The 21035-nt window shown below is 57.0% G+C and overlaps 7 protein-coding genes across 7 annotated transcripts; 2 read left to right on the top strand and 5 right to left on the bottom strand.

Annotated features, from left to right (window-relative positions):
- Positions 1-358: 358 nt before the first annotated feature.
- On the bottom strand, positions 359-2482 carry C8Q71DRAFT_820717 (major facilitator superfamily domain-containing protein). Its single transcript, XM_047926186.1, has 4 exons — positions 2043-2482; positions 1850-1991; positions 1526-1793; positions 359-1461 (listed from the first exon to the last, which is right to left on the bottom strand). Exons 1-4 carry the CDS (start codon positions 2286-2288, stop codon positions 573-575), a joined length of 1545 nt encoding a protein of 514 aa, XP_047782244.1. The 5' UTR covers positions 2289-2482; the 3' UTR covers positions 359-572.
- A 1117-nt stretch (positions 2483-3599) lies between these two features.
- On the bottom strand, positions 3600-4503 carry C8Q71DRAFT_422969 (Cerato-platanin). The gene is made up of 2 exons (XM_047918463.1): positions 3906-4503; positions 3600-3851 (listed from the first exon to the last, which is right to left on the bottom strand). The coding sequence occupies exon 1, from the start codon at positions 4350-4352 to the stop codon at positions 3921-3923; it is 432 nt and encodes a 143-aa protein (XP_047782243.1). The 5' UTR covers positions 4353-4503; the 3' UTR covers positions 3600-3851; positions 3906-3920.
- Positions 4504-6055: 1552 nt separating this feature from the next.
- C8Q71DRAFT_741162 (FAD/NAD(P)-binding domain-containing protein) lies at positions 6056-8334 on the top strand. Its single transcript, XM_047922803.1, has 9 exons — positions 6056-6434; positions 6485-6690; positions 6750-6836; positions 6906-7255; positions 7318-7335; positions 7401-7574; positions 7627-7716; positions 7775-7825; positions 7885-8334. The coding sequence occupies exons 1-9, from the start codon at positions 6397-6399 to the stop codon at positions 8218-8220; spliced, it is 1350 nt and encodes a 449-aa protein (XP_047782242.1). The 5' UTR covers positions 6056-6396; the 3' UTR covers positions 8221-8334.
- Positions 8335-10831, bottom strand: C8Q71DRAFT_741159 (uncharacterized protein). Its single transcript, XM_047922802.1, has 5 exons — positions 10771-10831; positions 10502-10710; positions 10299-10450; positions 10239-10248; positions 8335-10183 (listed from the first exon to the last, which is right to left on the bottom strand). Exons 2-5 carry the CDS (start codon positions 10514-10516, stop codon positions 8501-8503), a joined length of 1860 nt encoding a protein of 619 aa, XP_047782241.1. The 5' UTR covers positions 10517-10710; positions 10771-10831; the 3' UTR covers positions 8335-8500.
- A 306-nt stretch (positions 10832-11137) lies between these two features.
- C8Q71DRAFT_701988 (uncharacterized protein) lies at positions 11138-15002 on the bottom strand (the record flags this gene model as incomplete). Its single annotated transcript, XM_047920218.1, has 6 exons — positions 11138-11866; positions 11924-12120; positions 12176-13364; positions 13417-13513; positions 14514-14687; positions 14737-15002. 6 exons carry the CDS (start codon positions 15000-15002, stop codon positions 11138-11140), a joined length of 2652 nt encoding a protein of 883 aa, XP_047782240.1.
- A 2579-nt stretch (positions 15003-17581) lies between these two features.
- Positions 17582-18665, top strand: C8Q71DRAFT_422677 (uncharacterized protein). Its single transcript, XM_047918462.1, has 3 exons — positions 17582-17987; positions 18048-18588; positions 18648-18665. The coding sequence occupies exons 1-2, from the start codon at positions 17757-17759 to the stop codon at positions 18429-18431; spliced, it is 615 nt and encodes a 204-aa protein (XP_047782239.1). The 5' UTR covers positions 17582-17756; the 3' UTR covers positions 18432-18588; positions 18648-18665.
- Positions 18601-21032, bottom strand: C8Q71DRAFT_422621 (glycoside hydrolase superfamily). The gene is made up of 6 exons (XM_047918461.1): positions 20702-21032; positions 20630-20649; positions 20484-20566; positions 19778-20116; positions 19274-19723; positions 18601-19220 (listed from the first exon to the last, which is right to left on the bottom strand). Exons 1-6 carry the CDS (start codon positions 20794-20796, stop codon positions 18771-18773), a joined length of 1437 nt encoding a protein of 478 aa, XP_047782238.1. The 5' UTR covers positions 20797-21032; the 3' UTR covers positions 18601-18770.
- Between the last annotated feature and the right edge of the window lie 3 nt (positions 21033-21035).

The raw sequence follows: 21035 nt of genomic DNA, 5'->3' as shown, positions 1-21035 counted from the left end.
CGCATGGTGGGCCACCCCGTATATCGATCGTCCGGTCTTCTACCAGGTCATCGGGATCGCCTCGGGGTCGCCACTGCGGAACATAGGAAGGCTCGACGCGCATGATCCACAGCATGGCATCCCACTGCTCACGACTCACGCCGCGGATGTGAGGTAAGGTTGATAGGAAACAGACAACGCGCATTATCACGGCCGCGTTGCTATTAGACCTGCAGTTAACATCCATTCGCACGGTGAGCTTTGTTCAGGCTGTGCGGTACCCTTACCCGAGTGGTCGGAGACTAGACTGAATGATGACTGTCGCCGAAACCAACGACACATAACTTACCAGAGGACCAACCCCAGATCGATGTTTGCCTCGTAGTGTGCGCTGCCTGTTCGTGCGACCGTCGTGCCTCTGATCTGTCAGATGCTGGCGGGCATCGGCGAGAGGCGGGCGGGGTAGTGACTCGGTAGTGACTCGGCCCACAAGACAGATGTGCAAAGCTACACGGGGTAGATTTCTATCGCGATTGTGGACGATTCGCGCCGCCCAATACTAGTCAACGGTTCCGTATACCTTACCAACCAATTCAACCAGTCTTCGCCTTCAACTGCCTCCAAAGGGTCGAGAACATCACCGCGCCAACTCCGACGAGTGCGATCTGCATCCCGACGAAGCTCAACATCCCGACCTTCACGCCCGCGCCGCCCCACACCGCGCCGGTTACGCGCCCCGTGTAGTTGCTGTACTGAATCAACATGCTGATCCGGCCGTTCCACTCGCCCGGAAGCTGCTTCGAGAGCAGGCTGAGCGTGACCGTGCTTGCGAGGTTGAATCCGAGCGCGACGAGGAACCAGCAGACCCACAGGCTGCCGTAGTTCACGCTGTCCGCGCGCAGAATCGAGATGGCGACGAGCAGCCCGACGAGCCCGAGCCCCGAGCCGACCGCGAGCGTGTGCCGGTCTTGCACGCGCCGCGCGACGAGGAGGTTCAGGAGGAGGAATGGGATGGTGCAGACGCCGCCGAGGGCGATGAGGTCGCCTGCTGCGGAGGGGTTGAAGTGGAACGGGTTCAGGGTAGAGTCTGAACCTGTGAAGACGGGGATGTTCGCCTCCCATGCGCCAAGGATGAAGAAGCATGTCATGGCGAACCAGCACATAGTCGCGGTCACACCAATCTGCGCCCAGGTCATATGGAAAGGAGGCTCCTCCGGTACGTCTGAGCTCGGAGATGCTGGTACGGTAGTGGAACTCAGACCTGCAACGGAAGCAGTTGAGTTGTCCTTATCTTCGTTGATTACAACCTGCCCTTGCACTGGCACCGGCTGGAGCTCGATCTCGGGGGTCGCGGGAACGGGCGGTGGCACATCCTCGTAGAGGGCTGCGGCGACAGCCCAGAAGACAGCCCATATCCCAGCAAGGATCCAAGTCGGGCTCGTGTATCCGTTGAACACAGAGTTGGAGAAGCCGACTCTGTAACTGAAGCGCATACAGCCACGTTCAGTGAGTTGAGAGGATCTCCACTATCGGGCTATGTACTCACAAGAGACCGCCCAGGAATGGGCCCGCGCTGAAGCCCACGCCTTGCCCTAACACTAGCCAACCGGCTAGCATGGTCCGTCGGCGCACACCGACGATCCTGGGATCAGAACAGTACCGCTTGGAGTACATCCAGAACGTGAAGCCGAATCCGGAGACGATGCGACCGATGAGAATGAGGTACAGGAAGTTCGCGCGATAGGCCAAGCTATAGAGGATGTTCCCGAGGAGCGCAGATGCGCATGCGAAGTGTAGAGGTCGCTTGTAGCCGCCTGTCGTAGGTCGACCTTTAAACGGGGTACAGAGTGCATATATGCGTAGGACATACCTTGGTCGAGCTTCGTGAGCGGCACCAACACGAGCCCAGAGAATACGGTAGGAATGCCGATAACGAGACCGGAGAATGTTGCCGTACCACCCAGGTATTCTGCATACTGGTCCGAGGAGGAGACCACGATGAAGAAGGACACCTGTCTCGCATATGTTAGATAGAGCGTATCCTCTGTGACCTGACCACGCACCTGTAGGAGAGTACTAGCCAGCAGGACAATCACCAACGAAGTCATCTTCGGCAGCTTGAACTCATCGTTGGCACGGGCTTGCGCCGGCGTAGGCTGCGTCTCCTGGTCCGCACGCACTGAACTCGAGACATCTTCTTGAGTAGGTTCCTGCCATTCTGGCGATATAGAGTCGCGGGGGTTGTTGCGTCTCTGTTTCAGACGGCCAGGGAGGTCCAACACTGTCGACAAAATCCGGAGAGATGGCATGGCAGTCCGGGTCTGGGATGGCGAACGAGGTTACAGACCGACGAGCTCACAAGCCCTGCTCGCCGTGACTCGGAAGTAGTGCAGCTGACAGATAGAGCGTAGGCGTCGTCGGCGGACAAGGTCGGTTGCTATGTGTGTCCATGATGCGGCAATGTATTAAACTCGACTCGGGACGCTCGTCGCTGAGAGCGGCTACCCACTGTGGCTGATGAGGGCTATCAAACGGTTGTTGAGAGTGGGTAGCCCGATTTGGAAGGTGAATAAGAACGGGGACATGGCTGTTGTGTGTCTGCTTCGACCATCCGTGTCTACATGACGTGCTTTGATCACCGTGGAGGCTCTGGGACGCTGAAGTAAGCGGCCACAAAGCGCAAAAGACCAGTTTGGAGCTGTGCGAAATGTGGGTGAGGTAGTCTCGCGTTCCCATTGAGAGGCTTCAGCCTGCGGCATTATCTCAAGCATATAATGGTTCAGAAGATAGATTCGTTCCATCTCGTCGAACGATTGTACTTCAAAAATACATCAGCCACTCTCAAAGCGCCGCTTTGTTGCGCCGTGCCTCGAAACCAACCATCGCTTTGACGTCTCCGTCGCGACTTGGTCCGTGCTGACGCCCCTATCTTCCTCCTATGGCAAAGCAAAGGCGACAAACTACCCTGATCCCCCTCTATAAAGGCGCCGACGACATTGCTCTGACGCGTCAAACCATACTCGCCTCCGTCCGCCGGCCCTGCCCCTAGCCCCGCAGAGTGGCCAGACACACCGCGCTCGACACCTCCTTTACGCCATCACCATGTCGAATTCGCAGGACGTCACCGGTCTGGACCTCAATCGCTGCGTCAAAGTGCACTACCAGATGCTGTACACATGCGGAGAATGCCTGCCTGGGGAGACGGTCATCAAGGAGGTTTCCTTCAAGAAGTCGTCCTGCCCGGTAGGGAGGAAGATAACGAGCATAGCGGAGCTGGGACACAAGGATGAGATCGTGTATGTTGGCAGACCGTGCAAGCCGAACTGTCCTTACGCGAAGGACCCTCAACCGCATTGATAGTCCATGGTGCGTGTGGCTCCTTGGATGAGACGGCCGGCATTAACCCTCTGTGCAGCAGGCTGAGACGCTGGAGCCGTTGCGAATGCAATGCGATAAAATGACTCGACTTGCTCCGATTATCCAAGGTCCACATCGAATGATGTCCTGCTCTGTAACATTGCTCTGTAACATTACTGTCGCTCTGTCAACGTCGTTAACAATTCCCGGACACTCATGTACACTCACCGTTTCTTCTCGCTATACGCAACACGACCGAGTGCACGCATGACCTACTGTTCTCAGCCACTTGCACACATAAGACATACTTACCTCAGGCTGGACGCAAACATTCATCACGTGTTGTAGATAGCGAGAGCCAAAACATAGTCCATTCGTGAACATCAACCCAAATCCGAAAACACTGCAATGAAGTCCATGATGCGCGAACTAAGCGAAACGTAGGAGTCATTGCATAGAGTCCGTAACATCGTCCATTGTCCGTTGAATCAAGTCATTCCATCGTAACGTTTTTCCTACACCAAACCCCGTCAGTGGGGATGCTCGACACAAGAGCTACGACGACATACCATGCATGAACGCGCTTAGGGGATACCGCAGTTAGAGGCATCGACCTGGGTAGCGGTTGCAGTGATGCGACCCAGGTTGACGGCCTGGCCGTTGGTGAGCGTGTTCAAAGCCTCCAGCGCGATGTTGAAGCCGTCGCCGGCGTGGTCGATCGCGAGCACGTAGATCGAGTTGCCGTTGTACGAGAGCTCCCAGCAGGTTCCGCACTCCGCGGAGCCCCAGCCGCTGATGGCCGCGGCCGCACCGATGTTGGGGAAGTCGGGGAGCGAGCCGAACGTGGTGTAGCCCTTGGTCTCGAGGCCGTAGGTGCCGTCGGAACACGAGACGGTGGAGAGCGACTGGCCCGAGTTGTCGTAGTTCTCGTCGTACGCGACCGTGACGGAGTCCTGCGCGAGCGCGGCGGGCGCGAAGAGGAGGGCGACGGCGGCGAGAGCGGAGGTGAAGCGCATGGTGGAGGGCGTAAGAAAAGTCGAGGATGAGAAGATAAACGTCGGATGCGTTCAAGTCGAGTTGAGAGGCGACGAACTGAAGAACCGAAGAACAGAACGGGGACTTATATACTCAGCAGGCAGCATGGGCGGGACGGGCAACGTGAGGTCACAAGAACGGGCATGAACGCCGAAGAACCATATGAACCGGTGCTTCCGCGTTGCCCGTGGGCTTGCAGCATGTTGGCCCGCGGTGGGCGGGATCGCACGATCGCAAGGCTGGGCCCAGCTGACCGAACGGCCATCAATGACCCGATGGAACGCCTAGAGAGCGACCAGAGAAGGCGTTGAAAGGGCCAATGCGGACAACGCCCGCCGCCAAGCGAAGCTGAGGCAGAGAGCTGCAGAGGCAGAGAGCTGAGATCGGCGCGGGGATCGAGGTCCGTCCTGCGATACCTGTACGTATGCCACACTGCCGTAGCCTGCAGGCCGACGACCCAGACGGCGGACCAGGTCTTGAAGCTTGAAGCTTGAAGCGGCGAGCAAGACGACGAAGATCACTGTGCGGCATGCGCAGGAGGAGCAGCAGGACGTGCCAAGGAGCACTTATCTTTTGCCGTATTGCTCTGCTAAACCATCGAGTCTCCGGGTAGCTCGAACAAAGCCTTGTCCAGCCACGCATGCAGGGCGCCAGGTGAGAGACACAGAAAATGCTGGATGCCTCGAACGGCGGACAGAGTCGGGTCCGTCCGCGTTACAGGACTGAATTGCATGACCGTTCGATGGCCGCCGCATCAAGGCGTTGTAACGACTCCTCGAGGATTCCGAACGTTGATCTCATTCCAGGCGCTAGGTCAACGGGCTGCCAGCGTACTGGCAGATCATTGACGTGTTTGACAGGGATATTGATACATGCACGAAGTGGGTGAAGAGGATGTTGAGCCGCTTCGGTCGAAGATGGTCATATAGCAACAGTAAGTATACGTAAGTACCGAAGGTTAGAGCGCGATCCCACGGTCACAAACTACAGTTACCGAGTAAGCCCGAGATAATATTGGTGATGATGATGATCTCTGCATTTATTAACCGCTGCAAGCAAACATGTGCTAAGACGCGGCGGACGCCGGCCTGTACTGTAGTGGGCGTTTAAACGCGCCACCCAGGCCGACGTCCAGTTCGGGGCTGTAATGGTAAGAGTAACGTCTGGAAGGGTAGGTAGTAATGGGTCGTTCTCGTTCTGTAGTCTATGGTAGTAACTATGCGTGTGGTTCAGCTGAGATAATATTGGTTCCAGTCTTAGTGCGCCTCACCAGATCTCTGTCGAAGGGCCCTTCTGCAGCCTGCCGCAATCGGAACGCCTTTTCGCAGAGCTGATTTACAAGCAGACCGTCACCGAGTGCTCTGAACATCTCTGACCGGAACCAGGTTCCAATCTCGTAGTATCAATGTCATTCTGCATGCATAGAGCACGTGCACGAGCCCCAAGCGTGCTCGATGAATTCAATCATACTTATGGCGCGACAAGCAAACATATATACATACCCAGACGCGGTCCAGTACGACAGGCAATTGAACTAGTATCATTATGTTCCGAGTCGAGTCGAAAGGAGATCACTGGCATGCATATGGCAACGGTGTCACGCTCTGAGTGACAAGTCAGCGCGTCGACGCGTCGCCGTGACTTACCGCGCGCGCCGCGGCTGGATACGCGTCTCCCTGGCCATCGCTGTGATGCGTCCAGGAATCGACGTGCAATCAGCGCTCAATCAGCACGAAACTCTCATGAAGCAACGTTCCCTGGTAATAAACCGCGGTTTACATACAAGACAGGCTTCATGACATAGTGTAAATTGATGATACTACAAGACCCACTCAAACTCCAGCTGATTGAGCCTGCCGAAGCGACGCTCACTCAAACTTGTATCGGCACCGACTGCCGCGGCCGTCAAGTTTCTATGTCTGCCTGTGCTACCCATATAAATACTTCCATAGCTACCGTCCGGCTCAGCGCTTCACTCGTGTCAGACGTTCATCTACGCCCACGTTGACACGGCCACTACATACCATGGATAGTACCCAACCCAAGCTCAGGGTCGCAATCGTGTGAGTCTATGTGCTCCTGTGATATGTCATATTTATTCACATCTTAACAGCGGGGGTGGCATTGGCGGATTGACCCTTGCCGTCGCCCTCCACAAGCTCTGCGGATCACGGTTTCAAGTCGACATATATGAAGCTGCACATACACTCACCGAAATCGGTGCGGGTATTGGTGTCTGGCCTCGTGTCTGGGAGGTCATGGAGGCACTTGACCTTGCCAGTGACCTCTCCAAGATTTCAAACGACGCTGGAAAGGAAGGTACGCATTCCCTTGTGTCCTCCGCGTCGTTCGCGGGTATGCTGACCGAACACAACTAGGACAACCTGCTGAATTCCGCAAGTCTGACTATACAGTTAAGGGGGGATCCACCTCCGAGGGTCCGGCGAGTAGCTCAGTAAAGCTGGGTACGTAGCATGATTTCTCTAACGCGCTCCGTAATGGGCGTCTGGCTAATGCACAAGCGACACATGCAGCTGGCATCCGGCCCTTCCACCGTGCTCAGTTTCAGGCCATACTCGCCGCACACCTCCCCTCGAACCCATCTTACACGACACACTTCCGCAAGCGCCTCGCTTCCTATGAAGCCTCGTCCATCGATCAGACAGCGATTGATCTTACCTTCACCGATGGCTCGCAGGTTGTCTGCGACCTCCTCATAGGATGTGATGGGATCAAGTCTGTTGTCCGTGCCACGCTTTACCGTCCTTTGGCTCACCCGGCGGATCCGGCATGGAGCGGGTCGGTGGCATATCGCAGCCTCATCCCGCGGGACGTGCTCGAGAAAATCGATCCGGAGCATCCTTCTTTGACGAAGGCTGTAGTGGTCGGTATTTTATCTTACTCTCTGTCGTACGTTGTGGATCGTTAGCTGAGATCGTCCTCTAGGCTTGCGGTCACAACAAGGTATGTGTCGCTGTCATCTCGCCTTGCACGCTACGGGCTTGTATTAATTCGATCGCATGTAATAGCATATCATTGCGTTTCCGATAGCCCAGGCCACCCTCATCAACATCGTGTGCTTCGTCTCTCAGCCGGAGCAGGAAGGTACGAAGTACGACGGCGCATGGGTTCGAGAAGCATCAAAACAGGAACTCCTCGATGCATACGCCGGCTGGGAACCAACCATGATAGAGCTGCTGAACGTCAGTCCCTTCGACTGTACACGAAGTGTTGACATTGAAATCGCCGCTGTAGTGCGCGGAAAAGGTTACGTTGTGGGCGATCAACACGATACCTCCCCTCCCTACGTACGTAGGAGAGCGTGTTGCATTGATCGGTGACGCGGTACGTCGCGCCGCTGAGCTCTGCAGTTTCTGAACTCAATCCATTGTACCATTGACAGGCACACGCGATGACTCCCCATCAGGGCTCAGGTGCAGGACAAGCGATTGAGGTAGCTCCCATCTGCACGTGTTTCTTGCGTGTACGCTCACTGGCGATACTCGCACTCAGGACGGTTTTGTTCTCGCCAGCCTCCTCGCAGATCCGCGTACGAACCGGCAGACGCTCCCCCGCGTGCTTCAAATCTACGACGCGATCCGCCGCCCGTTCTCACAGGACATCATGCAGCGCTCGCGCAACTCCGGGAGGCTCTATGAGTTCGGGCTCTCGCCGACGGAGTCTGAGGGCGACGTGGTGGGCATGACGGGACACTCGGCGGCGGATGACATCGCCAGGAGGAGTGCTGCATTGCAACGGATGTTGTCCTGGGCGGTGGAGACGTCTGTCATGGACGACAGAGATCGGGCGCTGCAGGCATTGGATAGAGTCACTGAGGAATTGGCCTGAGCGGACTCTGTTTCAGGCGGTGCCAGTGGGTCGTTTTCGGTCACTCATGGACTGAATTGTGTGTTGTGTATGGTAATGACTGAATAATAACCCCAACTCACTACAGATGAAAAGCTCGATGGTACAAGAAAAGTTAATTCAAGACTGCGATGTCGGCGGTTGTAAGAGTCACATCGAGAACATCGACCTTGATGTATGATGATCCAAGTCATGCCTCACTTCATGAGCGTTGCGGTTAGTACACGAGTGGCTTTTGACTCGCTCGCGGAATCCGGATCAACTAGTACAACCTGACAAAGGGTGGTATTTGACTCGTCTCATCCTGGATTGATGGCCAACACGCGCGGGGCAGGTCGGGGAGCAGGGACAAATCAGGCCATGGGGGCACGATCGGCGGCATCGTGTCAAAATGGACGTATTCCACCGAGTCAAAGTGGGGATCTCCGTCACTCCGACAGCGCGTCGCCTCTGCGTACTGCGGGAGATAGCCGACTGTGAGGTAGCGGAACCCCAGTCGCTTTTGTATGGCGATGAGGTGCGCCATGACCTCGTCGACAGGCGCAGACCTCCAGGATAAAAGGATGGTTATCCTCGCCAGCTGAGGACAAATGGGCGTTGCCTCTGCGCGCCAATCGATGTCGTCGAGGGAGTGGCGGATGTGAGGGAGGCTGGAATCGAATATCCACAGATTCTCCACTGCTATTAACTCCGGCAATATGGATGACCATGCTCGCGATGGCCACGGTGTGTTCCCAGGGAGGTGGTAGCATGTCTCCAGGTACCAAAGATCTCGGAGACATGAGAGTTGGAAGATTCTGGTGAGGAAGTCATACCCTTTGTCAACAGGTACGACTCTTCTTTCCCTCAAGATGACACCGGCATTCTGGTTGACGGCGACAAAGGACAGCTCCTGGCTACCCATGCAATGGCCGCCGTGGCAGAGGGTGAGTTGCATCTGCGTAGGCATCATCAGAGGAAAGTGTGAGAGACCCTCGGGAAGTACGCCGATGTGACCAGATACTAGTACGTCCGATTCGTTCATGACGATGACGGTCTGAGGTCCGAGCTCGAGCCTGGACAACAGCTGAGCAACATCCTGAGCTCCGATGTCGCGTAACGCCAGCCGTCGAAGGCCTTTCAGGACAATCTTGCCTGCCGCCTCGCTCTCTGCGGCGGCTTCCCCAGGTTGTCCATCCGTCATCTCCGAGATCACGAGATCCACAAGTTGTGGGGTTCCGCTGAGAACACCGAGGATAGTCGAGAAAGGATTTGACCAGGAGCAATTGCGGATCAGGAGTTGTGTGATTGTGACAAAGCGGTTCAGAGGAACCCAGTCAAGACCAAATAGGGACACGCTCTGCAGGTGGGGGGTGTCGTTACCAAAAAGCGTGCAGCCTGAATTCGGGTGGATTGGAATGCGCGAGTACGAGGCCAGTGTTAGGACATTGACGTCTCTTGCAGGGAGGTTGAGCTGCTCGTGTGTAGAGATGACTGAGTAATCACAGTTGTACCACCAGAGGTCCGTGTATCGCGGGCGCAACGACTGCGCGCATTGAAGCAACCGCAGATTTTCAGAGAGCATGTGCCAGAGATAGATGCGTAGGGGTGTAGTGGGGTATCGTTCGAGAACGACATGCTGAAGCTTGGTAGGAAGTCCGGAGATATGACTCCACAGACTCGGTATTGTCATGCAGATGTCACGCCAAAAGTGACAGACTGTGGTGATAACAGTGCGGCTACTTTCGTGGATACACAACGGCAATGTTACGGATTCAGGTGGGTCCGAGTCCGACATCAGCGCGTCATCGTCCAGGGAGACAACCGCGAGGCGGAAGATCCTGCGCCAGATTTCGGAAGGCAGAGCACTCGCCGGGACGAAGTGATTTCGGAGAGTCTTGAGCATAGAAATAGCTTTATCAAGCTTCAAGAACCGCTCATGCAAGGTTTCCCGACGCTGCTTGAGCTGTAGAACCGGAACGTCTCAGCAGCTGAATCCCTGACAATACCGTTACACACACCTTGCCCATCCTAGGAGTCGTTAATGGCCGTTGTTATACGGTGTAAACTCGTTCGCTCACCTCATCGGAGAGGCCGCGATGACATTCGTAAGCAACGTTGCTACTTGGTCGAGATGTTCAAAGAGACCGTCCAATACCAGGTTGAGCTCGACATCAGAGTCGTCTGGCAACGAGACGACCGCGGGCCCGCAAGGTGCTTTGTTCGCTTGAGCCTGTGTGGTATGCTGAGCGCAAAGGTGGCTTGACTACCTGACTGAACTCACTTTGGGTCCATCCATGTTTAATTGAAGCTGACGTGTCCTTCGCGTGACCGACCCGTCTGTTAGACCTGACAGTGTGGTTGCCTGGCGCAATGCTTCTGAGGAGGAGGGGGCGGAGGATGATACAGGTCCGAATCGATGCCCTCGGCGTACGCGCGTCAGATCGCACGCGGCGGGCACGAGGACATTTAGTATTACGATTAACTGACAGCCTGGACAAGTTGAAGTTCATCCACGGATTCTGATTCTGACTAGCGGGTAAAGGTACTCACTGTACTCATGTAGGGGCCAAGTGTGACAAAGCAAACTACCAGAGGATGTCGAGCGTACGATCCGAACATCATGTAGGTAAATCCCTGTGGTCCATCGAACTCGCTTAATACACGGCTAGGTCCGTTTGGCAAAACGACTCCAGTGGCTCAACTTCGACTACGACACGAGTTCAAGGACTCTACTATAGCTACACATCGTACACATCGTCACGGAAACATGGGAAACACATCATATGGCAACTTCAATGCATGTCGAAACATCTAGGTGTCAATGAAGAAGCGTAACGGACAATCCGAACAGGCATGGAACACGATTCATAGTACAAGAAACAAATCCATCCACCGATTCACCGATCCGTGCTCACGCTCATGAATCCTGATTACTCGTGTCCACACTCTCGTTCTTCTCTATATCCGGTCCCTCTTTGTCTTTCTCGAGCCGCGGTATTGACCCGTCCTCTTCGCCCGCACTCCGTTCTCGCTTGATGTGTTCCGCAACGATGAGGCCCGTGCGCTCGCCCGTCAGCGGACTGCTCTTGAATCTGAGGCCCTTCGGCGCGGGCATAGACCCAGCGCCGGCAGACGCAGCACGACGCTTCCGCTCGAGCATGATCGCGTGTTCCAGAGAGGGCGAGGGCGACGCGCTGCGCGAGTTGGGCTTACTCGACGCAACGAGCAAGGGAGGCGATAGACCCGTAGCCCCAGATGGACCCAGACGCGGAGAGCTGGGCGGCGAGAGTCGCGAGCGCGCCCGAGACTCGACGTGGATGACTTCCGGGACAGCTACAGGCGCAGCGGGAACGTCCGCCTCCACGAACACATCCGGAGCATCTGACGGCGCAGGGCCGCTCTCCTGTTCTACCAGGTTGTCGGGGCTAGGCTCGGAGAGGGTAGGCTCAGGAGACTCGACGACCTCGCCTTCAGGGACCGGGGCAGGCGTGCTGTCTCCGTCCTTGGGACGAGCACCGGCCTTGTCTCTGGGCGTAGGCGGGGCACTCCGAGAGCGGGAAATCTTGCTGAGGTTCTTCAGGTTCAGCGGATTCAGACCGCGCAGCGCGGATGGCTTCACGATCTGCGGCACATAAGTCTTGCCCGGCTGGCTGGGCACGCTGACAATATCTGGGACAGATAAAGGCGGCGAGGACACGATGACAATGGGCGCAGCCGCGCTATCCGGAGCGTTCTTCTCCGAGGAAGCAGCGAGCTGAGGGGCAGAGCGCCTGCGACGAACAACCGCGCCTCCCGGGACCTTGGACTTCTGAGGCTTGGGCTTAGACTCGCCGCCGGCATACGACAACTCCGGGTGTCCCTGGGGATCGAACTCGTCGTAAATCTCCTCGCCGATGAGCTCTACAATACCACAGCGTCAGTAAACACACTCATCGAAGGAAACGCTACTACAGACCTTCGAGGACATCTTCGAGCGTAATGATACCGAGAGGCATGACAGCCGGATCGACGCTCTGCAAGAACTCTTCCGCGCCTTCAGTCGACAGAACAGCATCAGCAGGCATGTCCTGTTCACGGCCCCAGAACCCGCGGGCGGGTGGGACGGACAGGCTCGGCAGCCTGCTCCTACTCTTGCTATCTTCCTTCTTCTCGTCCTTGCCGTCCTTGCCGTTCACGACGCCCATCTCCAGGTCGACGTCCTCCGGCTTCGCCACCTTGCGCTTCCTCCGGCCACGCGCGCTAAGCCCGCGCATCTTCTTCGGGATCGAGGTGGACCCCTCCTCCTCGCTCGCCTCGCCGTGGCTCGATTCGCGGAGTGTCGTTGCGTTCGCGCTCCCGCTGCTCTTGCTCTCGTCGCTCTTCTTGCGGCGCAGGGTCCAGCGCTTATGTGATGCACCAGCGTCCTCGTCGCTGCTGGACTCATCCTCGCTACTCGAATCCGTGTCGCGAATGGCGGAGCGGAGGCGCTGCGTGAGGCCCTGCTTGACGGCCTTCTTCACGCTCTGCGCGCGGGCGACGCTGAGGCGGGACACGATCGCCATGTGGGAGCGGCCCTCCTGGAATTTGTCGAGGATACCGAGCAGGGACTCGTTGTGCGGCACGATCGGCACCTTGTTGAGTGGGATCTTGCGCACGGGCGTGGCATCCGCGGGATCGAGCAGGACACACTGCTTCACAAGCAAGATCCCAACGATCTTCTTCGCCTTGATCGTCTTCGCCGGCGAGGCGCCCCCCGCGCTCGTCTGAGCCTCAGCAGAGTCCTTGGCGCCCGGCTTGCTCGTCTCTCTCACAACGGGCGTGCCCGCTACTGCCGTCGGCGCGGGGATGTCAACCTCCTCATATACCGGCACACGCGAGTGGCCCGTCATGCAGATGTCGCGCAGCGTCGCGTAGTCAAGCTTCGCGTCGATGCTTAGCATGAACACGTTCTCAATCGGCGTCATCGACTGCTTTACGACTTTCTCTTGCAGATCGAGTGCGCCTCCGATAATCATGACGGTGTCTTTCCTCAGGTCTCCACCAAGCTCACCGGCGTCAGAGTGCATTGCAATGAGCTCTTTCAACTCCGCACGCCGATAAATTATACCATGGTGGGGGCCCAGCGCAAGTTCGAGTAGTTTTGCGACTGGCCATGCAACGATGGCCTAGGGGCGATGTCAATGTCCAAGATCGTGTAAGATGTCAATGAGCACTCACAAAGGCATAAATGAGGAGCTGTACGACTCCCGCCATCTTGGCGCCGAAATACAACCCATAACGCGTACACAACGACTGTGGAATGATCTCGGCGAAGCTAAATGGAAGAACATGTTAGCCTCATGAATATGCATGAAGATATGGCATTAAGTAGCTAAACAGGGGTGCGTCTCGAGGAAGCGAAGTTCAAGTCGCATCCTGCAAGATGGTGGTCGTTTTGCGATTCCCAGCAGCTGTGGCTTCCCACCCCGCATCTGCCAAGGCACACCCCGTCAAAAAGACCATAGCACCTGGTCCCCTCGTCCGAGATGTTCAGAGTACCTGGCGTTGCGCTAGTTGTCCTCCATATTTCGTGACGAGGGTGCAGGCTAGGTTTCCTGTGTACTATGGAAGAGGAGATCGTCACGGACCCTCTGCATGCACTCTGCATAGGCGATGGGACTGAGCAAGTCCGGTGGTGCGTCGGGGCTAGCCAAAGAGGGCGAGACAAGATGCTCGTCGTGCGCATGCTACAACCATCACGCAAGACGATGTAGCATCCCAAACGGCTCGCGCGTGTAGATGATAATCACACCGACAAATCTTTCGAAATGCTCGCATGGCAACCTACTCGCGTGTACACGGATCTAGCTTGCTCCCGATGTTGCCTTGGAGGAGCCTAGCTATCCGGAGACTCCCCCATGATGACACCAACAGATCAAACCCAGAATGACAGCTGTGTCAAACAATGGGCACCTGCGTCTGGAACCGCCCAAGGAGAAACTACCTCAAAAGGCAGCGCCGGGGACGAGCCAGTCTCTGCCAGACCCTAGCAGGTGGCCGAGGTCAAACGGCAAAAGCTGCGGATCACCAGAAGCCAAGACCCGACGTCCTCCGCCTGCGTGGATTTCGTCGAGGAGGGCGCGACTGTTAGCGACCGCGGAAACGACGCGCCCCACGTGCCCGATCGCGTGTACAGTGACGCGTCTGGGCGGCGCCGCACATGGACCCGTGACATCCGCAAAACGCGAATGAACGTACTGGTGACGAATAACCCCGGTAGATGTGCGAGACGCGGGGAAAGAAACGAGGCGAGCAAGGCAAGACGTGGGACTCACATTACGACGAGCGCGGTACTGACGACGACGGCCTGGGCGCCGCCGCCGAGGAGGGGGTCCGCGATGACGGGCAGGGTCTCGTTTGTGATCATGTTCGCGAGGAGAAGTGTGACGAGGAGGAGGTGGCCGTTCTTGCGGATCGGCTTTATCTTGTTGGCGTACTCCTTCTGCTTCCTGCGGTGGCGGTCAGCGGCTGCGCGGACAAACGATACGAGGGGCTCACGGAGTGCCACTGATGCTCAGCACGTTGAGCTGGGTCTCGTCGAGCGACATGTAGCCGAGGGTTAGACCGGCAAATATACCAGACAAGATAACGAGGACGGGGATGAGAACGCCAAAGGCGACCGTCGTCCCCGTGGTGAGTTCACGCTTGGCGAAACGGTGGGTGCCCGGCTGGTCGCTGCGCAGGAACGGCACATGTTGGAGTGCGGCGGAGAGAGCAGGGAGGAGGAGTCTCTGCAGATGGAGGCGAGTTGCGGTCGGTAACATTCGACGGGGATGGTGGTAAGGAGAGAGAGAGCCCGGCGCTCTGCCCCGCATTAAGTAACTCGCGCCACGCCGCCAAAAGTCTATCACCCGCCACACGCGCTTGGCACAGATAAGGCCCAGCCCGCCGTCCAGATTCACACTCCGAAATGCGCCGCACTCCCACGCATAGAATGTCACTCATATCGGCCCTTATTGTCCTGGCGGCGTTCTCCACCGGCAACTCGGCCAGCCAGATCGCGCTGACCCGTGCCCGGCGTTGTTCAACTTGTTGTGCCCGACGACGATGGCATTGTGCTGCATGTGGCCGCTCCTTGTAATCTTCGCCTCGTTTCTATTTGGACGAGTGTGCGTTGCTGGACAACCTCCCGAAATGATTTGCGTGCGCCCATGGGTCTGAACGTTGCCGTTCCGCGGCGTCCCCGTGATAAGCGCCCAAGTTGCATCGTCATCAACCCAACTCATCAAACCCGAGTCCTCCGGAGCGACTGCAGTGACACTGACAGGCAGCGGAGGGACTTCACAGCATTCTGCGCATGAACAATTGGCTCAACAAGGCACAGTAAAGCGGTGAAGCTGCAGAATGACTCCCCCGGCGACCGGTTCTTATGGAGCCAAACCGGGCTACTCCACGTCGCATCGCATCGCGCGCGTCTGGATACACGATGAAGTTGCTCCCAAACTCGGAAGCTCATGGTATGTATCGACAATTACGTTGCAGTCTAATGCGTGTACCACAGCGCTAGCTATGACGCAATTCCCATATTGGGGCTTCCCCGTTGTCCATAGGATTCCACCCGACCAAGGTCGCAACTGGCAACAGCTTCCATCAAGTACTCGACCTCTGCTATAGTAAGGACCAGCAGCAGAGGTCAGGGACTGATTGTAACACGACGCTCTGGCGCTGTGGATGTGCATGACGGGGATACATTTAATGCGATCCCACGTGTCAAATTGAGGCACCTATGGCCCATGGGAACCTTGAAGTTCATCCTCGCTCTCGCTCTTCCTCACTGGTTGTCGTAAGTGGTCCACGCCCACGTCTTCTGCCGCACAGAACCCCCAAGCTGATACATCATGTATGTAGATTTGACTGGACGTAACCTACTAATGGTTACTGGTAAGGACAATGCATCCCTCAGTTGTTGTACACGATCATGTGAGGTCTGACAAAACGCACCGAGGTTCCTACAAGATATCATGCTCTTTTCTCATGAGCTGTTTCTCGGGACCGCCCCTCATAGGATCCTTCACGCAGGTAAAGGACAGCTATGGCACCGCCGGGAGGAATTGCAAAGCCCCAGCACGCCGGCAGCACTGCCTCCGTGACTCTGTAGCGAAATGAAGGTGCCCTTAGTCATTCATGCATGACTGGACAATGTGCTCTGGAAGGACTTCGCCGCCTCCGGGTTCCCCCAAGCCGCTCGAGGCCAAATCCACTCCACTTCTATAGACGGACACTAGCGGGCACTACCGCATGGCGAGCACTGCAGCGGTCCAGCTATGATTGGAATCCCTGCGCCAGGACACAGTAAGTACTGTGTACTCGGGCTCTTTCAGAACCCACAGTGTCTCTCCTTCGTCGAGAATAAGGAGGAGCTAGATGTTGCCTGGAACGTGCTGGAAATGTGCGAGAGTACGGCTCCGTGGAGCTGTGAGAAGGCTCGAATTTTGCAAGCAGTAAGTTACTGAATCCGTCGATATCTTCATGTCTCTGCCTGTCTCTGCACCCGCGCCGAGGCCTCGAGGCTCACCGGCGGCAGTCTACGCCTTCGTGGCGGCTCTCGCGGGTACCGATTGTGTGGAGTCCCAGGGAGTCCCCTTGGGGGTGCGCACGCAGATAGGTGAACCCGCGAGGTAAGTATGTAGGGCGTACGCGGGGACGCGGCATTTCGTCTGCTGCGTGGTTGCGCGAATCCGTTCTTCAGTTTCGGCGCCGACTCTCGGGTCCTAGACTTCGGGGGCCTCACAGGGTCATATCGGAGTACATCGTGGCCAGATGGGCGTCACGCTGTGCTTCACCGCGTCGCAAACTTCATCATCAATTGTCCCGGCGACGGATATGGTGATTCCATCTGAGTCTCGTGGTGCACTCGCTCCAGATTTGGACTGGAAGCCGGCGGGAAGTTGGCATTTGCAAGGTAAGGTGGTCTCTGGAATAAGCGTCATGCAACTGAATTGTCGGCGCAGGCGCGCGTGTGGCGTCAGGTGAAGCCGAAGCATGATGGACCCTCGAGATATCCCCCGTATACCTATCGCAACTCGCACTGTATGTCAATGACCTATCCATCTTGTCTCGTCCGCCCTTCTCGATGCACGACGTGGGCAACGTTCCCCGGCCAGGGAAACCCACCTCCCAGCAGCCACTAGAAGTACGCAGTACTGCGTCCGCCCGGCCAATAGGCATATGCACACGCTAGCGCGAAGTGGTCGGGATGAAGGCATAGGGCGATAGAGGCGATCTACAGGTGAGACGCAGGGCGGTGCTGTCAATGACGCTTAGTAGAACGTGCACATCGCCGGGCACGTTTTGCGCCGCGGCCAGATCGGTCTGCTTTGATCCAGGAGGATGGGGCATGGATCGGGCCAAGCCACACTCTGGGACATGTATATAAGCGGGGGTTTCGTCCACTTGACGTCCCCCCTCGCTTGATCTCGTTCCAGCGTCGAGCACCACCCTGCACCCTACTCACGTATAATTCAGCGATACACCTATCCTTTCCCTTTTCTAGACTAGTACCACCTACCAGTGCCACCATGTTCTCCACACTCCTCTCCGTCTTTGCCGCCGCGAGCGTCGCACTCGCCTCCCCGCTTGCACCACGCACCGGCGCCTGGTGCTCGGGTCTCGGGATCACGTACGACACAGCGTCCAATTTCACGCTCACCGCACTCAACACGACGCTCCCGAACGCCAACTCGACCGGCGTGCCACTCGTCGCCGGGCAGAACGGCGCGACGGACGGTGCCGAATTCGAAGTGCTCTCGGTAGGCTTTGCACCTACAGTCCGTCGAGTTTTCGTGGAACTGACACCATACGACCGACAGACGTGGGCGACCTACCCGTACCTCGACTTCCCGACGATGTCGCTCAACGCGGGTGCCCTCGTGCCGAACTCGGCGAACGGTGTGCCGTCGTATGACATGGCCGCGGTCGCGGGGCAGCCGCTGCAGTTCTTCACAACCTCCGAGTCGCCGTCCGGGGAGGCGGCGCAGATCTACTGCGCGATTGTGGACACGGACCCGGACTTCGAGGGCCCGCCGACGCTCGCGGTGAACGGCGATGCGGACAACTTTGCGCTGTGCATGAACGGCGACGGCCCCTACGCGCAGAACAACGTCGTGTGGCGCCCGACCTCGGACAACAACGGCATGTACCTGTACGAGACGTGCTATAACGTCACGCTGCAGATTGTTGGTGGGAATGCGTGAGGGCTGTAGCCGGGGGTGATCAAAAGTATTGGACAGTCGGACTGCCTGAACGGACTGAGAAGTGGACGCTGTAAAAGCTTCCTAGACATGGACACTGCGATCTCGGGATTGAGATGGACTTCGAACTCTATAATAGAACCCGGACTGTATGGACTACGTACCTCTTCCTGTTTGTGAAGGTTGCTTGTAGCTGATCGTTCCTCGCCGCGTTAACAGCGACACCCGGACAATAGCAGATTGTGTCACCGAACGCACTCACGGACACTGAAGGTGTACACACTGCAATCATGGTATGTTCTTCAGGAGGTTCGCATCAACTTTGGTAGCCAGCTGCGTGCTTCACCCCGACGCTGCTTGGCTGGCATGTGCCCTCAGCACTCGGTTCAGGCCCTCCCTCTCCACACAGTTCTCAAACTTGAAACTCTGCGCAATCTTGTCCAGTTCCTCGTCGCGCATCCCGCGGAAATGCTCCGCCCACTCTTTCACCATGAACTCGCCCACGAGGATGTTTCGCGCGAGGACCTCCATGCGGCGCGGGACTGTCCAGATTGGGTAGGGGTAGAGCCGCTGGTGGGCCTCGTCGGGCACCTCCTTGCGAATGAGCGCGACGAGCGGGTTGTACACGTCGCCTATGTAGCGATCGTCTGCGCCCCAGGCGTCCACGGCGAGCCGGTACTTCTTGTAGAGATGTTCGCGGAGGAGTAGCATGTACGGCGTTGAGTGCGCGACGTGTACCATGCCTTGGTAGCCGATGTCTTTGTAGAGCCATATAGACCAACTGAGACGGTCCTGAAGATGGCTTGAATCGGCAGGATGAAGGCGGGAAGAGCATGAGGACTGACCCGCTGATACATCTCGAGCTGATCATTGAGAACGGCGAAACGCCGCTCGTTAATGGAGTCCATCTCCGCACCCTCGTAGTCCTTCCGCGCATACACAGGCCCCCACTCGCCATTCCATACACACAGCCCCCGCGCATCCATCCACTCGCGCTTCTTCTCGTAGCTGCGTTTCATTCGCCTGCGCTGCTCCTCCGTGCGCGAGTACGGCTCTGGCGAGCTCGGGAAGCCGTACAGCGAGTAGTCGTGGATAGCGTACGCAGCGTTGGGCCAGCGCGTGCCCGCGTCGTCCGGGAAGCCACTAAAGTCGGACGCGAATGTGTTCCCGTCGAGGAAGAGAGCATGGTTGGGGTCGACGGAGCGGATTGCTGCGTGCACGCGATCGTAGAAGGCGATGAGCCCGCTGTGCGCTGGATCCGCGGGCTCGTTCAGGACGTTGTATCCTGCGATCCACTGCAGACAGTCCTTTGTGAGCTGATGTATACCCGGCGTTAATTAATTTCTTACTGTTTCGTCCTTGTAGTGCTTCGCCACCTCGGTCCACAGCCAGACCATTCGATCCTGGAAGTCCTTGTGTATCCAAAACCCGGATATATGCGCGCCATGGTCGGAGTGCCAGCCACCATTCTGGCCTCCCGGGGCTGTGTGCATGTCGAGGATGGTGTAGATGCCATGCTTGGCGCATGTGGCGATGACGCGGTCGAGATGCTTGAATCCCTCGCGTTTCAGGACGCGCGGGTGCATGTCGTCCTCGAAGTGGCGGTAGCTGATGGCGATGCGGATGCAGTTGAGTCCGAGGGACTTGAAGAAAGCAGCATCGGGCTCGGCAAAGAAGTATTCGAGGAACTGTCAAGTGCAGAATGCGTGAGATGTGACGCTCGGAACTGAACCTTCAACAGAAGGCCTGAGCAGCACTGCGTATTGTTTGTGTGAGCACTGCGGCACACGAGTGAAGTCTCGCGGACCGTCATGAAGAAAGTCGCAAATCTCGCTCACTCAAGATCACTATCGCAGCGATGCACAAATGGGAAGTGTGGACTACTGCCAGAACACGCCTGCCGTCATTTGCCGCGGCCACATTCTGTGCGAGGAGGGGTCCGTAGCAGAATCATGGCGCATACGCTCTGGGGAACGTGTTCTGCCCATCCACGTACAAGCTGCGTGCCATGGAAAGAACGGTCTCAGCTGATGAGAATGCTGAGCTTAGGCCTACCTTGTCAAAGAAGTACTCTGCCTTCTTCTCTCCGATGACCTCTGCCAGAGCTGCGCGGATTTGAAACTCACAACCGGGGAAACCTGATTATATGCGGTCGTGTAACGTTCGGGACGTGTCGCACACACTTTGAGTGCTCGGCATACCTGAGATGAAGTTCTCCATTCTATCCAGAGTGAGTCGCCGCTTGCGAGAGGATAATACGTAGTGCGACTCACGTCATCCAGCCTCCTAAGCCTGCCCCACGGAAGATGACCTCTTGGCCATCTCCGTCGACAATCTTGGCACCTTGAATCCTGAGGAAGCTCGCCATCGTCGAACTTCGCGCTTGACTTCACAGAGAAAGCGACCATGTCCCCGCTCGCTCTTTATATTCGCTATGCGTTCGACTCTCACCCATAGATAACCGAGAGCGTCTGGACGTCCTTGAGCAACACATGATGATTTTGTCGTCGACACAGGGGTGTGTCGACGACGGAGGACTGCGCTCCGGAGAAATGCCAGGGGTCAGTTGGTGGTCAGGGGACAAGAGATTTCAGGGCAATTTCCTGG

The sequence above is a fragment of the Rhodofomes roseus genome (assembly GCF_022264815.1).
Source record: "Rhodofomes roseus strain CIRM-BRFM 1785 chromosome Unknown C8Q71scaffold_4, whole genome shotgun sequence".
Lineage (NCBI taxonomy): Eukaryota > Fungi > Basidiomycota > Agaricomycetes > Polyporales > Fomitopsidaceae > Rhodofomes > Rhodofomes roseus.
Note: the sequence above shows the minus strand (reverse complement) of the source record. Positions and strands in the feature narration are given on the sequence as shown.

Coding starts and splice junctions, on each gene's coding strand:
- C8Q71DRAFT_820717 (XM_047926186.1), bottom strand. CDS start 2,288: ATGCCATCTCTCCGGATTTTGTCGACAGTGTTGGACCTCCCTGGCCGT. Junction 1,992..2,042: donor TGGCTAGTACTCTCCTACAG/GTGCGTGGTCAG, acceptor TATGCGAGACAG/GTGTCCTTCTTCATCGTGGT. Junction 1,462..1,525: donor CCATTCCTGGGCGGTCTCTT/GTGAGTACATAG, acceptor TATGCGCTTCAG/TTACAGAGTCGGCTTCTCCA.
- C8Q71DRAFT_422969 (XM_047918463.1), bottom strand. CDS start 4,352: ATGCGCTTCACCTCCGCTCTCGCCGCCGTCGCCCTCCTCTTCGCGCCC.
- C8Q71DRAFT_741162 (XM_047922803.1), top strand. CDS start 6,397: ATGGATAGTACCCAACCCAAGCTCAGGGTCGCAATCGT. Junction 6,837..6,905: donor GAGTAGCTCAGTAAAGCTGG/GTACGTAGCATG, acceptor CGACACATGCAG/CTGGCATCCGGCCCTTCCAC. Junction 7,575..7,626: donor CCATGATAGAGCTGCTGAAC/GTCAGTCCCTTC, acceptor TCGCCGCTGTAG/TGCGCGGAAAAGGTTACGTT.
- C8Q71DRAFT_422677 (XM_047918462.1), top strand. CDS start 17,757: ATGTTCTCCACACTCCTCTCCGTCTTTGCCGCCGCGAGCGTCGCACTC. Junction 17,988..18,047: donor CCGAATTCGAAGTGCTCTCG/GTAGGCTTTGCA, acceptor TACGACCGACAG/ACGTGGGCGACCTACCCGTA.
- C8Q71DRAFT_422621 (XM_047918461.1), bottom strand. CDS start 20,796: ATGGCGAGCTTCCTCAGGATTCAAGGTGCCAAGATTGTCGACGGAGAT. Junction 20,117..20,483: donor CAGAGTACTTCTTTGACAAG/GTAGGCCTAAGC, acceptor TGCACTTGACAG/TTCCTCGAATACTTCTTTGC. Junction 19,221..19,273: donor AGCTCGAGATGTATCAGCGG/GTCAGTCCTCAT, acceptor AGCCATCTTCAG/GACCGTCTCAGTTGGTCTAT.